This window comes from Rosa rugosa, chromosome 1 (assembly GCF_958449725.1).
Source record: "Rosa rugosa chromosome 1, drRosRugo1.1, whole genome shotgun sequence".
Classification (NCBI taxonomy): Eukaryota; Viridiplantae; Streptophyta; class Magnoliopsida; order Rosales; family Rosaceae; genus Rosa; species Rosa rugosa.
Window position 1 is genome coordinate 47771795 of NC_084820.1, and position 15418 is coordinate 47787212.

The 15418-nt window shown below is 36.9% G+C and overlaps 1 protein-coding gene across 1 annotated transcript; it reads right to left on the reverse strand.

Moving 5' to 3' along the window:
• Positions 1–11450: 11450 nt before the first annotated feature.
• Positions 11451–14054, reverse strand: LOC133725169 (auxin-induced protein IAA6-like). Its single transcript, XM_062152300.1, has 3 exons — positions 13574–14054; positions 12773–12866; positions 11451–11857 (listed from the first exon to the last, which is right to left on the reverse strand). The coding sequence occupies exons 1-3, from the start codon at positions 13941–13943 to the stop codon at positions 11740–11742; spliced, it is 582 nt and encodes a 193-aa protein (XP_062008284.1). The 5' UTR covers positions 13944–14054; the 3' UTR covers positions 11451–11739.
• Between the last annotated feature and the right edge of the window lie 1364 nt (positions 14055–15418).

Below are 15418 nucleotides of genomic sequence, written 5' to 3' on the forward strand. Positions count from 1 at the left end.
TGATGGCACGTTTGGAGAGTTTGCTATCAGAGGAGGAATTGTACTGGAGTCAAAGAGCTAAGGTTTCATGGCTTAAGGAGGGAGATCGTAATACTGGTTTCTTTCATCGTAAGGCTTCTAACAGGAAAAGGAAAAATTTCATTGGCGGTCTTTATGATGATGCAGGGAACTGGAAAGAAGATGATGATGGTCTGGAAAATGTTGTTGTGAACTATTTTGAGAAAATTTACAAGGCAGGAAGTCAGGAACTGTTGATGGTGGGGCTTTGGAGGAAACTCTTCAGGCTATTTCTCCTTCAGTTACAGACGAGATGAATATTTCTCTTTGTTCCCAATATAGTTGTCAGGAGGTGAAGGAGGCTTTGTTCCAAATGTATCCCACAAAGTCGCCTGGACCAGATGGAATGCCGCCTCTTTTTTTCCAACATTATTGGGAGAGTATAGGTGATGACCTTATTGCTGCTGTACACAATTTTCTACAGACTGGTCAGTTGCTAAAACAGATTAATTACACGCATATTTGTCTGATTCCTAAGACTGCTAACCCTGAGACTATGGCAGATTTGAGACCAATTGCGTTGTGTAATGTAATTTATAAGTTGTGTTCGAAAGTTATTGCGAATAGGTTGAAGTTGATTCTACCTCAAATTATTTCGCCTTTTCAAAGTGCTTTCATTCCAGGCAGGTTGATAACTGATAATACGTTGGCAGCGAATGAGCTAGCTCATTTTATTCATAATAAACGAGCTGGCGATGAATTTATGGCATTGAAATTGGATTTGAGTAAAGCCTATGATCGATTGGAGTGGGGGTTTCTGCAGAAAGTGATGGAGCGTATGGGATTTGCTCATAGTTTGGTGCGGATGATTATGCAATGTGTCTCTTCTGTCCGATATTCTTTTCTAGTACGGGGGAAACCTCGGGGTTATGTGGTACCTTCTAGAGGATTGCGACAAGGGGACCCATTGTCACCATATTTGTTTCTTCTCGGAGCAGAAGGCCTTTCTGCCTTGTTAAAAACAAAGGCTGATCTCGGTGTGTTGCCAGGTATTTCTATTTGTGAGGGAGCTCCCATGGTTAATCATCTTCTTTTCGCAGATGATAGTATGCTGTATGCGAATGCTAGTTTACAGGCTTGTCAGAAAATTAGTAATGTATTGAAGGTATATGGTAAAGCATCTGGTCAGCAGGTTAATTTCCACAAGAGTTCTGTTACGTTTAGTAAAAATGTGGATCATGTTACTCAGTATTTGCTGGCTAATTTTTTGGGAGTTCCGGTAGTGGAATCCCATGAGAAGTATCTTGGTTTGCCTACGTATGTTGGTAGGAATAAAACTAGTACCTTTCATTATATTCAGGAGAGACTGGATCAGAAACTTCAGAATTGGCAAGGTCGGCTTCTTAGTGGTGCTGGCAAAGATATTCTGATTAGGGTGGTAGCTCAATCTTTACCTACATATGCTATGAGCTGCTTTCAATTAACAAAAAATATCTATGATGATCTTCAACAGAGATGTGCTCGTTTTTGGTGGGGAGGCTCTAATGAACAAAGGAAAATTCATTGGAAGTCTTGGCAATTCCTCTGTCGTCCAAGGAAGGAAGGAGGTTTGGGCTTCCGAGATTTACATGCTTTTAATAGGGCTATGTTAGCTAAACAGGGCTGGCGAATTGTTCAACATCCGAATTCATTGATTGCTAGAATGTATAAGGCTAGATACTTTCCAGATTCTTCTTTTTGGGAGGCTGAACATCATCCATCACCTTCGTTTTCTTGGCGGAGTATTTATGAGGCTAGAAGTGTTCTGGTCAAAGGGGCACGTTGGCAAGTGGGAGATGGGAATGATATCTTGCTTTCGGACCCATGGCTACCTAGAGAGGCACCATTTCGATTATTACCGGTTCAGGGAGGCAGAAATGCACTATGGAAGGTCAGTAACTTGTTGAATGATGAGGGTTGCTGGAATGAAGCATTGATACGACATGTTTGTCATGCTGATGATATCCCTTTTATTTTGTCTATTCCTTTGAGTAATAGAAGGGTTCAGGATCGTTGGGTGTGGCACTTTGATTCCAAAGGGTTGTTTTCCGTTAAGAGTGCTTACAGGCTCTTAATGGAGGAGGAGATAGTACAAGCGGTGCCTTTGCAGACACAAGATTTATGGAAGAAGCTATGGTCAACCAATGTACCAGGTACGGCTAAAATTTTTCTGTGGAAGGTGTTGAACAATTGTTTACGTACTATAGATAGATTGATTGCGAAACAGGTTCCTCTGGAGATAAGGCCTTGTGTTCTCTGTGGAGTGGGGGAAGAGACAATTGAACACTTATGTCGGCTTTGTCCGTATGTGAGGGGAGTGTTGGATGCCGTGCCTGGTGTAGTACGAACGGCTTTCTCTTCTGATGCTCGGTTGTTGTTGTTGTTGGAGTGGATTGGGGGTTGTGCTTCTCACTTGCCTCCAATTTATGGGCAGCTTTTGTTTATAATTTGTGGGGTATTTGGAAGGAGAGAAATAATATAGTCTGGGATAATAAACGTATGGAGGTGAACCAGGTGGTGCTACTATTGTCAGCTCGTCTCCAGGAGTACCAGAGGCATCAGGGTAAGGGACAGGGTGGAGGGGGTCGGCGAGTAGTCCCCTGGAAACCTCCTGATGCAGGGTGGGTGAAGATTAATGTTGACGGTGCTTTTCATAAAGATACTGGTACTGGGGGAATTGGAGTCATTATCTGTGATGATATGGGGAAATGTTTGGGAGGTTATTATGCTCCAATATCTCATGTTTCTTCCCCAGAACAGGTGGAGGCATTAGCAGGGAGGGAGGCAGTCTCACTTGCTATTCAGCAAGGTCTCTCTCCGGTGATTTTTGAGACTGATTCTCTTACTCTTTTTCATGCAACAAAGCAGAGAGTCATTCCCCATACTTCCTTTATTGGTCGTGTGTATGATGACATTACCTTTCATCTTCAACAGATGTCGGGTTCTTACTTTACTCATGCTTATCGTCAAGCCAATGTTGTGGCTCATACTTTAGCTCGTTTTGCTTGTTCTTCTGCTAGTTCTTTGTTTTGGGGCCTAGAGACTCCATCTTGTATTACTGATGTACTTTCTAAGGAGTTTACCTCCTGATTTATTTGAGTTGATCGACAGTTTCTCTCAAAAAAAAAAAAAAAACTCTTGAGAAAAATACCATTTTATCTTTCCAAAATCTAATGACTATGTTATTTTGGCTTTCTTAAAAAAATTATTTTAGTTTTTTTTCTTTTCATTTTTTGTTTTCATTACACTCATGCTTAGATTTAAATAACAATTTTTTTTCTCCATTCAAGAATAGAAAAATTTCTGGTGTGCCAAAAGAGTTCTGTGATTCTCTACATCAGATGTGTGCTCGTTTTTGGTGGGGGAGCAAAGATGATAATAGGAAGATCCATTGGTTGTCTTGGGAACGTCTAAGTCGGCCTAAGGAGGAAGGAGGGATGGGGTTTCGTGATCTGTACGCCCATAACTTGGCGCTATTGGCCAAGCAAGGATGGCGAATTCTGCGTAACCCCAACTCTTTGGTTGGAAGATTATTTAAAGCTCGTTATTTTCCTAATGATGACCTCTTATCTGCTCCTGTAGCTCGTTGTCCTTCTACTTGCTGGCGCGGTATTTATACTGCACGATCTACTCTTCAGAGTGGGGTGAGGTGGCAGGTTGGTGATGGGTCGAGGATCAGAATTTGGGAGGATGCATGGCTCCCAAGGCCGGTTTTGTTTCGACCTAGCTATCAGGTACGGTACCTCTTCTTTGGTGTTAGTTAGTGAACTGTTACGTAATGGACAATGGGATAAAGAGGTGATTGCAGCTAATTTTGATGCGGGTGATGCCTCTCTTATTTCCTCTATTTCCCTTAGCTCTAATCATGTGCCAGATAGACTTGTTTGGCACTTTGATCTGAAAGGGAAGTTTACAACTAAAAGTGCATATAAATTGGCAGTTGGTGCTTTACATCCCAACACAACGGCTAGTTCTAGTTCTGAGGTCTCAGTTCCCATTTGGAAATCTATTTGGGCAGCAAAGATTCCAGGTAAAATCAAGGTTCATGTTTGGCGAGCTTGCGCTTCAATTTTACCTACTATTTCTCAGCTTAGAGATCGCAGGGTTTTCCTTCAAGATGGGTGTTATTTCTGTAATGCTGCAGAGGAGTCTATTGTTCATATTAGCAGGGAGTGTGCCTTTGTGAAAATCTGCTCAATCTGTTCCCTTCCATGCAGTCTGTTTTGGCTACACCAATGAGTTCTATGCTTGATTGGTTAAGCTTCTGTCTCTCTCGCTTGTCGAATGAGGATTTTGATCTATTGTTGATACTTATCTGGGGAGTTTGGAAAGAGAGAAACCAAAGGGTTTGGTCTGGTATATTCCATTCTGTTGCACAGGTTCATTTCCAAGTGATGTCTTTGTTCAATACGTTCAAGGCAGTTAATGTGGAAAATAAGCTTACACTGGGAAGGCAGGTTAAACCTTGGTGTCCTCCTCCTGTTGGTTGGCTAAAAGCTAATGTTGATGGGGCGTATAATATGCATTTACGTCATGGAGGTCTTGGAGTAGTTGTTAGGGACTCTATGGGTGATATAGTGGCTGGGGCTTGTTGCAGGTGTGATGATGTGACTTCTCCATATATGGTGGAGGCGTTGGCTGGTCGTTTGGCATGTAAGATTGCCTTACAATTTCATCTAACTCCCATCATTGTGGAGTCTGATTGTCTACGGTTGGTTCAGGCTGTTCAGGCAGATGGAGAGGATACTTCTGAGATTGGGAGGATTGTAGATGACATTTCTTTGGCATTGACTTCTATGGCTGGTTCTTTCTTCTGCCATGTCTATAGAGAATCTAATAAGATTGCTCACAAGCTAGCTCGTAGTGCTCTTGTTTCAGGGTTGCAAGTGTCTTGGAGTGGGATTGTCCCTCCTGCACTTGATGAGATCCTTTGTAACAATTAGTTCGTATTAATAAAGTTTGTCGTCTTTCCATTCAAAAAAAAAGAATAGAAAAATTTCATGTAATTCAATCAATGGATTTGCACATACATTCGATCACAGTAGATTTGCTTAACACATGTATATGAATTCAACCTTTGTTGGGTTCTTGTAAATTTTGAAAATATAGTGTGAAAAATACATGTTCATACGATTATATATATATATATATATATATATATATATATATATATATACAGTCCGGCTACACTAAGGACGTCCTTAGTTTTTCTTAGGTACGGATTTCCGGTTTTCACCCACTTTCCGATCAAATTTTCACATCTTAACCGTTCAGGTTTTAGGTCCTAATGTATAGATCACCTCTGCAAAATTTCAGCCAAATTGGTGATCATTAAGGCATCCAAAACTGCAAATTACAACAATGTAAACGAACGGTTCCGGTTCGACAGATTCGGTTCGTTCGTGTAAATTGCAGTTTTGGACGCCTTAACGATCACCAAATTGGATGAAATTTTGCAGAGGTGATCCATACATTAGGATCTAAAAACTGAACGGCTAAGATGTGAAAATGTGATCGGAAAGTGGGTGAAAACAGTAAATCCGTTCCATAAGAAAAACTAAGGACATCCTTACCTGAGAAAAATCCTATATATATATATATATATATTCTTTTGTTCATTTTTTTTCTCTTTATTAGCTAGGGTTTAAACGTTATATTTGAGTTTATTATTTTTTTATTTTCCCCCCCATATATTTAGATTGTAGATGATAATTAATGGCTGCTACTAACATGAAATTTTTTCTTACCTCTTAATTTAGACATACGTATTTTCCAAAATCAATTTATTAATGCTAGTTTTTTGGATGAAATTAATCAATGTTTGGAAAGAAAAGTTAATGCCTATTTCTTGACACCTAATTCAATATATTAATACTATTTGGAGAGAAAAATTATAGGAAAGAATTTAATTAAATTAAGAAAAATATTGGTCAAAGAATTTGTAGACATATCTCTTAAATTAATACATAATTAATAGCTTATCTTTTTTTTCGTCTCCTAATTAAATTCATTATTGTAATTAATTCACCCCTAACATCTAAAAGGAAGTATAAAAGGGTAAAGTTGGTGTTGCAATAGTATGATATGACAAGATATATTATGTAGAATTGAAAATAAAATTTGTATTTGCTTACATGACATGACACCTAGGATTTGAGGCCATAAATCTTAGGCCTCATTGAGACCCTATATCATTGCCCTATTAAGTATAAATGAAGGGTCAATATTGATTAAGGACTTGGCTTTTTGAATTTGGTGACTGAGTCTAATTCTTCTACGGATCAAGCAGTTCACTAAATATTATTCTTTTAGTAGTTGAGCTTGTCAGTGGTTCAATGTAGGTGTATATTTAGATCAATAATGGTTCGAGGTCAACAATTTGTTCTAGGTTACTTCGCCACTATGCATTATATTATAACGCAAGGAGCTTAGAGACTTATTAACTTTTGATTTCCCACTCAAAAGCTCTTAGTCATGTGCTTCAACTTTTTCTACCTATTAATTTTCCACAAGAAGAAAAAAGGGTACACTAATCTCTAATGAATTGTGTTTGTTGAAATGGATCGAGTTAGCTAAGCTACAACAAAACTTATTGATCGAGATCTCAAGTTCTTGGAATATCTTTCCCAAGTAGAAGGCACCAAGACAGCCAGATATTTTTCAATTAGTGCCAGCATTATTTCTAGTTATGAATAGAAATGTCTTTTTAGGTCTCCATGATATCAAAGCAATAGCATCTACTTCACATGGAGGCATCTTGAAACAGCTAGATAGGTTCTATATTTGGTTAGCCAAAGAGGCAAAGGCATGAAATGGTAGGGCATATACATCAAATTGATATATATGTGTATCATGAAAGACAATTGTAAACCCATAATGCACTATATCATCAAAGCTAAATGTTTCACCAATAACTAGCACTTTTTCTAGTTTTCTTAAGACGTAGATTGTTCTACAAGGATTGAAAATTTCTTTTCACACTCACTTTTTGTACAAATTTGGTTGGGTGAGATCTCATTCCTATGTAAAAGTTAACAATTATGTAGCCCATGTTACCATCTAACATAGAAGAGATCAAATATAAAAGTTTACATAATGGTGAATAGAAGCGACATTTTGATTTATAGGATCTTACATAATATATAGGATAGTGAAATTTGCATTCTACTTTTTATATTCCACACTCTCTTCTTAATTTTTTTATTTTTTTTTATTTTATCTCTAGAAAACTATGATATTTTGGTAATAAAAGCATCATGTGTTGATGAAGGTAATATTTAAAAACTCTAATGGGAGTGTGGATTATAAAAAATAGTGTTAATTTCACTCCCCAATATATATAAACTGATATACATAATTAATATGGGTGTCTCAATATTTAAGTTTTGGATTGAAAATTACCAGGCCAACACTCAATCACCTTTTTCATCGTCACTCAATATAACTCATCGACACGTTAAGCAAGTCATGATACATAAAATTGAAAATGTGTCAAGAATGAAATGATCATGCATCGAGAACGGTTAACAAAAAATAACAACATTTCATTTCTTAGGTCTCACTACCTATTAGTAGTTCTTATAGCTGAAATGCTAACGATAAGTAGATGTAGCTTTTACCTTATGAAAACTAAACTTTTACTAACTTTTATAAGCCGCAACTTAATAGTATAACTTTTTAAATAAATTGTTTTATTAAATATCACCAAACAACTTTTGTTATTTAACTTATAAAATAAGCAACATTTCACATAATATAAGATATGCCGAACTAGATCATAGAGAACTTGATTGAGTGATTAATTAAAGGCTGCTTAACACTGGATCTAGGTCTGTGCACTCTTATCCTAGTCTGCTAGACATGGTGGATTGGTTATACGTACAATTAATCAAACCCCAATCCATTTAAGCAAGTGTTCTGGTTTAAACCGATACACTGTAATGATATATGACTTCATGCAACGTACTGTGGGAGTCGAATTAAAACTGAAGCATTAATTCCTAATAACAATATTTGTTCTAATCATGTAAACCCTGAATTAGTAATTAATTACATTCATGCATGTGCATGTACATGTACATCTGCAGATTCGTGGAGTGGGAAGTCCCAATAACATTCATGCATGTCTACAGAATCTGCTAATTAGCTGCATCTAAAGACTCTAATTCTTGACCAATGTGACCCCAAAACAGTGTTATGGATCTCATCGATATACTAATTTCTATAAAAATCTAATTATATCATCCCGAGATCAAGTGACCAAAAACAAAACTGTGCTACGCACTCCATATACATTATGTCGCACATATTAATATATATGATTAAAAGCAAGAGGTCTTGTTCACTAAATCAAAGAAGGGAAAAATTCACCAACGGTGTCTGGACACTTAGGGGACTTTCAGAATGATACCTGAACTTTCAAAGTTATCAATGTGATACCTGAACTCATTTTTTCGTATCAATGTCGTACCTACGGTCAATTTCCGTCACTGAACAGTTAACCAGAGGCATGTGTCCGGCACGTGATAAAAAAAGTGAGGGCAAAACAGACTTTTTCTATCAATTTCCCCTAAAATCGATCAAAAATTCAATTCCTTCCAGAATTTAGAGGACATGAGGTTCGAACCCCCAACCTCCCTCACAACAACTCAACTCCCCACCACTGGAGCACGAACTGACCTCAATATAATAGCTCCAAACTTTACATTTATACTCTTTTTAAGCGATACCGAATAATTATAAAAAACATACAAACCTTGGAAGACATGAGATTCGAACCCCCAACCTCTCTCACAACAACGTAAGAACTCCCCACCACTGGAGCACAAACTGTCATCGATGTAATACCTCCAAACTTCATATTTATACACGTTTTAAGAGATACCGAATAATATACAAAATTTACAAACCGTGGAAGAGATGAGGTTTGAACCCCCAACCTCTCTCACAACAAAACAACTCCTCACCACTGGAGCACGAACTGTTGCCGATATATTATCTCCAAAATTTATATTTATACTCTTTTTAGGCGATACCAAATAATTAAACAAAACAAACAAACCTTGGAACATTTGAGATTCGAACCGCCAACCTCTTGCACAACAGCTCAACTCCCCACATCTTGGGCACGAGCTGCCGATGTTAAAACCCCTACGATCTTTATATTTATGTTGTTCTTAGCTGATAGATTAAACACCAAAAAGAATCTTCTCTCTCTCTCTCCTGGTCTTCGACCTTTCTTCTTCTTTCTGCAGTTTCTGCAACTCTGCTTCATCTTTTGTTCTTTTTTCTTCCTCCCCAATCCCCATCAACGTTGTCGTCACGGCCGCAGCAGGGCGAACCGAGTTGGACCGGAGCGGCCGGCCGGGGGAGAAAGCCAACTCGACGTCGAAGGAGTGAGGTGGCGGGATGATCATGACGGGAGAGAGAGAGTTGCTGGAGGGGGAAATGTCGGAGACAGGAGGGGAGGAGGCGATGGGCTCCGGGGCGGCGAAGAACCCGACTTGGCGGACCTTCGGATTGCTGACGAAGAAGCTGAAAGAAAGTAGAGGGAAGAAGAAACTGAAAAAGAAAAACAAGAAAGAAAAAAAGAAAGGAAGAAAGCAAAAAAAATAAAGAATAAAAAAAAATAATAAAATACTTTTGAGGGTAAATTAGTCTTTTACCCTTATTTTGTGCCTCACGAGCCGGACACGTGCCTCTAGTTAACTGTTCCGTGACGGAAATTGACCGTAGGTACGACGTTGATACGAAAAAATGAGTCCAGGTATCACATTGATAACTTTGAAAGTTCAGGTATCATTCTAAAAGTCCCCTAAGTGTCCAGATACCGTTGGTGAATTTTTCCCATCAAAGAATTCACTGAATCAAAGAATTTACTCAGTTAGATTTAAATTTAATGGTGAAGACTAATGAGGTATTTACCAGTTTAAATGAATTTTAGCTCATTATTCTCTATTATTTGATTTAAATTAAAAAATAATTAAACATAACTGAGTAAAAGATTAAATAAGTAGGTAAATAAAACTCGATAGAGTAGGTTACTTGTCAATGGTCGGTACATAGCTCGATACAATATATATAAAAATAAAAATAAAAGTTCGATCGAGCTATGTGGGAATGCAGATTAGACCGAAAATATGATTCTGCACTAGAATTAAGCTTGAGCTAAATGCTATGCACTAATCATGTGCATAGGAACATACAATTAATGTATATAAGCACAAAGAATATGAGAACATGGGATTTCTTTCTAGAACTTCACCCTCTTTTATAATATATGAAGTTCTTTCTATTTTAAAGTCAAAAGGAGAAATATTGATATTTGCCATGTGTCTAGGATTCAGATAACAAGTCTCCTGATTTTGTTAACCAAATGTTCAATTCAAATCTGGAATTTTTCATTTGTTGACGAAGTGGTGTTAGCTCAATGGTTAGAGCACCCAATACCTAAGATTCAGGTCTTAATTAAGTTCGAGTCACCATGGGGTAGAAGTGAAATCATTTGATCATCTTTAAATATAAAAAAATAAAAAAATAAAAAGAATTTTTCATTTGTTTAAAATTAAATTTATTGAAAATACTTTATAAATTACCACTAATATATTAAACACACGAATTTCCGAGCAACATATTTCTCTCATTCAGTTTCACTCAAAAAATAAATGTTTGGTGACACTTACTATGAGAATGTTAAAGAGCAGGTTGAGTGATTACCTATCAACCTCTAGGGCTACCGTGGCTTGTGGGCACACATGAATTGTTTTCTCTTCAAGTTCCGAAAGAGAGGGAGAAAAAAAAAAAAAAGTTTACATCAGGGTAGGAAGTTTCACAAGCCAGAAAAATTGGGTTTGAATAGTAAAACCCTAGTTTTCTTATATGGGGACAATAGATTGACATCTATCAAAATGCCCATTAACAATAGCCAGCTACTCTAAACCATTTGAAAAATGATTAGAAACTTTAATTTCATGGAGAACACAGCATCATTCTTGTTCCCTCGTCCTCCCTTAACGTCAAGTGAACAATAATATACATAGCAGCAGTACGGGTACTAGTATTAGCTAGTACTGCTTCTTTTATGTTCCCTGCCCTCCTTTTCAAACCAAGAACACTGGCCACCAGGAATTTCGGTCCACCCCTTAGCTAATTACAAGCTATCATCATATAGGATTGATATTTTTGACAAAAAAATAATATTAGATTGATTTTCATTATCACTCACTTAAAATCAAGATCAAATTCTTCAATTTTTTAAGATCAACGTACAGTGAATTTATTGGTGGAAGCTTATAACTCAAGTTGTTGAATTTATGGTTTACATTCATGATTAGGGTTTTACTCTAACCTTTCTCTGGTCAGAGTGGGGGAGCTAGGGTTTTTCATCAAATGGAAGCGTCATAAAGAAATTATCATTGAACAAAAGAAAAATCCAGTAAAATAAATTGTCAATTTCAAACACATATTACAACCAAATGATGAGGGAATTCTCTTTCCTCTTTCTCTAGTGTCCTTAATCAATCTTAATATCAAAGTTTCACATCAGGAATTAAAACATTATGCAAGAATTCGATCAATTCGCTGCTTACAATTACCAGAAATTAACTATAAAAAAATTGCAAACATATATGATGTCGTAGGTAGAGACGAGGTACGACAGTACGTTATACTAATTGATCTCCATTTTTCATTTTTTCTGAAGTGTTATTTAGGCTCGTCTTTCATCGTTGCCTTGAGGAAGCCCTTGGACTCCAGGACTCCAAATCCCTTGGCATCCGATCTCTTCATGATCCGCAGTCTCTTGCATGACTCGAGAAACATCCTGTAGATCAATTACAAACAAATTTTAGGTTATTAATAGGTTTCTACTGAAACTTTGATGGTGCAAGCGAAATTGGTCGGAATTAGATTTAGACCATCAAACGTAAAATTAATATGATGAAACTTTACTACTATGCCGATGATCGTAAAAGTTGTTAGTACACAGAATATTATGTATGCACAAGTACTGTGTACTACTGGATATGTGGTTAGAAAGACCTTGAATTTTCTCCTTAAGAACAAAATAATGGCTCGGCTTGACCAGGCCATACTGTCTCCAAAGGACAATTTGTATCATTCAGCCCGACATCATTATAAGAAATGCTTATGTCGGTAGTGTAGCAAGGGGGTCCAAGATTAGGTATTGAAAATAATGTGAGAAATAAATAACCAAAACCATAATTAGCATGCATGCCTAATAAGTGCTGGTTTTAAGGACTTCATTAGTGTTAACCCTACTTCACTTTACACCCATTGTTGACCCAATTGATTGATTTTCTTTCCTACATTAGTCACCATCTCATCTTTCCCACAATTAGCAAACATGAAATATTTAGTTCTTAGAGATAATTTAGAGTCTCGCCCAATAAGGAAGCATGAAAATTTTGACTTCCTTGGTTCAATTGACTCGTATCTAGTACGTTTAGTTCAAGTGATTATAATCTTAAAACTGAGTGAAGAAATTATTGAATTTATCAAGTTTACAGTGTCACAGACTCTAATAAAAATAGACGAATTCAACTGATACGTGATATGTGTTTGAACTTTAAAGATGACTAAATATCTACTTTCGACTTGTTTTATATAATAATTCTAGAATTTTAGTGTGCACTGTTTTTTTTTTTTTTTTGACATGACTTCTAAATCATGTTGAAATCAATAGTAAAGGAGTTAGTTTGAATTAAAGAGAACTTACTCCCAAGGGACGTCTCCCACTAGCATCCAATCTCCATCCTTGTCTTCATAAATGGGTGCAAACTCGCAGCTGTCTGCATCCTTCAACACCTCGCCTGTCGACATTTAAAGACAAAATTTAATATTAATTTAACGAATTAGATTATAAGTAAGATTAAGAGTGAGGAATAATCAATGAATATAAGTCGAAAAACTAGAATTTTAATTTTGAGCCAGGGACTAATTAACCGAAGATTTCGTACTTCAAATGTTTTACCGTTAAATTTGGCTGAGAAACAAATTTCATGTTTGAAAATCATGGAGTATGGTAGAAGGTCTCCGAATTAACATAAATTTTGGAGGAATTGCAAGCTAGTAACTCTGAAAAGGAGAAAGTGTAAAAATTAAAAAGGTGCAAGAGCCACATAAAAAGGATTGGGGGGCTACAGTATCAAAATTGAAAAATCTTAGATTCACCCTATTTTTAATAAATTAATTTTGTATTTTTATAAAATTTATCAATTTTATGATTGTTCAACCTTCTAATTGTATCAAATAAATGAATAATTTTATAAATTTTTTGATACAATTAGATACAATGGTGAAACCCTAATATTCATAAAAGAATTACTTCAATTTAACGTTATATTTTTGTACTGATCCTATTGATGTCGACTCTTTCTTTACTTTTTTTTTTTTAAAGGCGATTCTTTCTTTATTTAATTATTCTGATATGAAAACCATAGAACGCACTAAGTTTCATGATAAAGCCTTAATATATATGTAAAGCATAAAAAGAAAATATAGATCGAGTACTACTCACCTATACCAAAACAACCAAATAGCTTCTCCAAGGCCACAGCAAGATCTGCATAGCAATTGTGCATGCCCAAGTCTATTTTACGAAGAAAAGGCGCACCATCCATGCTGACTTTCACGTACATTTTCGAAGTCTCACTCAAGCTGTTAACCTTCCTCCGATATGAACACACCGGAGGCCACCCCACAACTTGACTCTTGGCTTGATCTTTCCGGTAGTCATCACGGTCACCAGAGTTGGCGCCGTTCCCATCCCCCCCATTAATCTCTGAAAACACCCTCTTCTTCTCCTTGATTTTGTCCACTAAACTTGGACCACTAGGGAGACCTAACCTCAGCTCTGTAATTTCCAGCCCTAGACCTTCTTTCGCCATCTGGGGTTTTCAGTTTCAGAGCAGTTTGGCTATGCTTTCTTTTTTTTGCTCTATCTTTTGGATCAAATAACTGTGTTGTGAGAATCGGGTTCTTTTGTATATGGTTTTATAAAGCGAGTAGCTAGAGAAATGCAATTGGTTAATTGTAGATGGTGAATGTTAGGGAGGGAGGACACGGTGGGAGCAATGACAGGTCAACTATGGCTTGGTGGTCGGTCACATGAGAGGCAAAAGTGGGGGATATGTGCCCCCTACAAACACTAATAAAGGCCGGCACCATAAGTTGGATATGGGACAGATCCTATGGCTGGTTGGTAAGTTGTGATTTGGTGGGATCTCATATTCACCGTCTGATCTCCTGAATTTGGAACAGATCATGTGATTTATTGATTATGGTCCTGCTTTGCCTAATTTCTTCCTGATTGTGGGGGTCTTATTATAAACAGGGCTAGCTGGGAGTAGAGATGTTTGCATCATGAAATCATGGGAGTATGTTTTGGGGTTAATTAAACACATTACTTTGTTTCAATCAGTACTTATCAATTTCAATCAATTAAAGCCAATTGCTATTTTATTTGTCGATAGGTCAAGTAAGTACCGATATGTAGTCCAGTGTGCTTGGTTGTGAAAGTGAACTGGACTTCGTATAACAAGAACGATTCAAAATTGGTTTTGGTTGATCGTTGATATGGAGTTCAGTCTGGTCTAGTCCTTCAAGGTTTATCAAAATCTCCAGTCCATTCCACGTCAATATGATCAGTACGTTAAGTGTTTATATGGAGTCCCGTCAACTACTAGGCATTCAAAACAAGTACATGCTCGAGCATAATTGACCAACTATCTACATGAACAAGTGAAGAGGATGAAGCGTTGGCCACGACTAGAAACGTCTCAGTTTCCTTTAATGGTAATGAAGACTATAGGGACTCCAGAGCACAAGCTGGATGATTTGCATACGAATTTTTTTTTTTCCTCTCTCTTTCCCCTAATAAAGTTTTAAAAGAAGTCTAATTGACCTAAAAAAGTTTGGATTTCATGGAATGATTTCTTAAGAATAGATGATTTCTTAAGGGAATTGAAAATGACACTCCTTTTGTTATAAATCAAGCTCTCGTGATGGATTATTTTTCAATAAATAATTGCGTGTGGAAGGTGTGGATGGTAAAAAATGTCAATTTCACTCCCCTTCCTTAATTAGTCTTGCATAAAAAACTATTTATGTTTTTGCACGACATGGGTTCACCATATGGCCCACGTAATTCATTTCCTCACCCGGTTTTCTTTTTGGACTCGAGTTCCCCTACTTCATTAAGTCCAAAAAATTAATTATTTATTGGAACCTTAAACTAATTGAAATGACTACTTACATAATAGATTTTAGGGAAAAATTCACCAACGGTGTCTGGACACTTAGGGGACTTTCAGAATGATACCTGAACTTACAAAGTTATCAATGTGATACCTGGACTCATTTT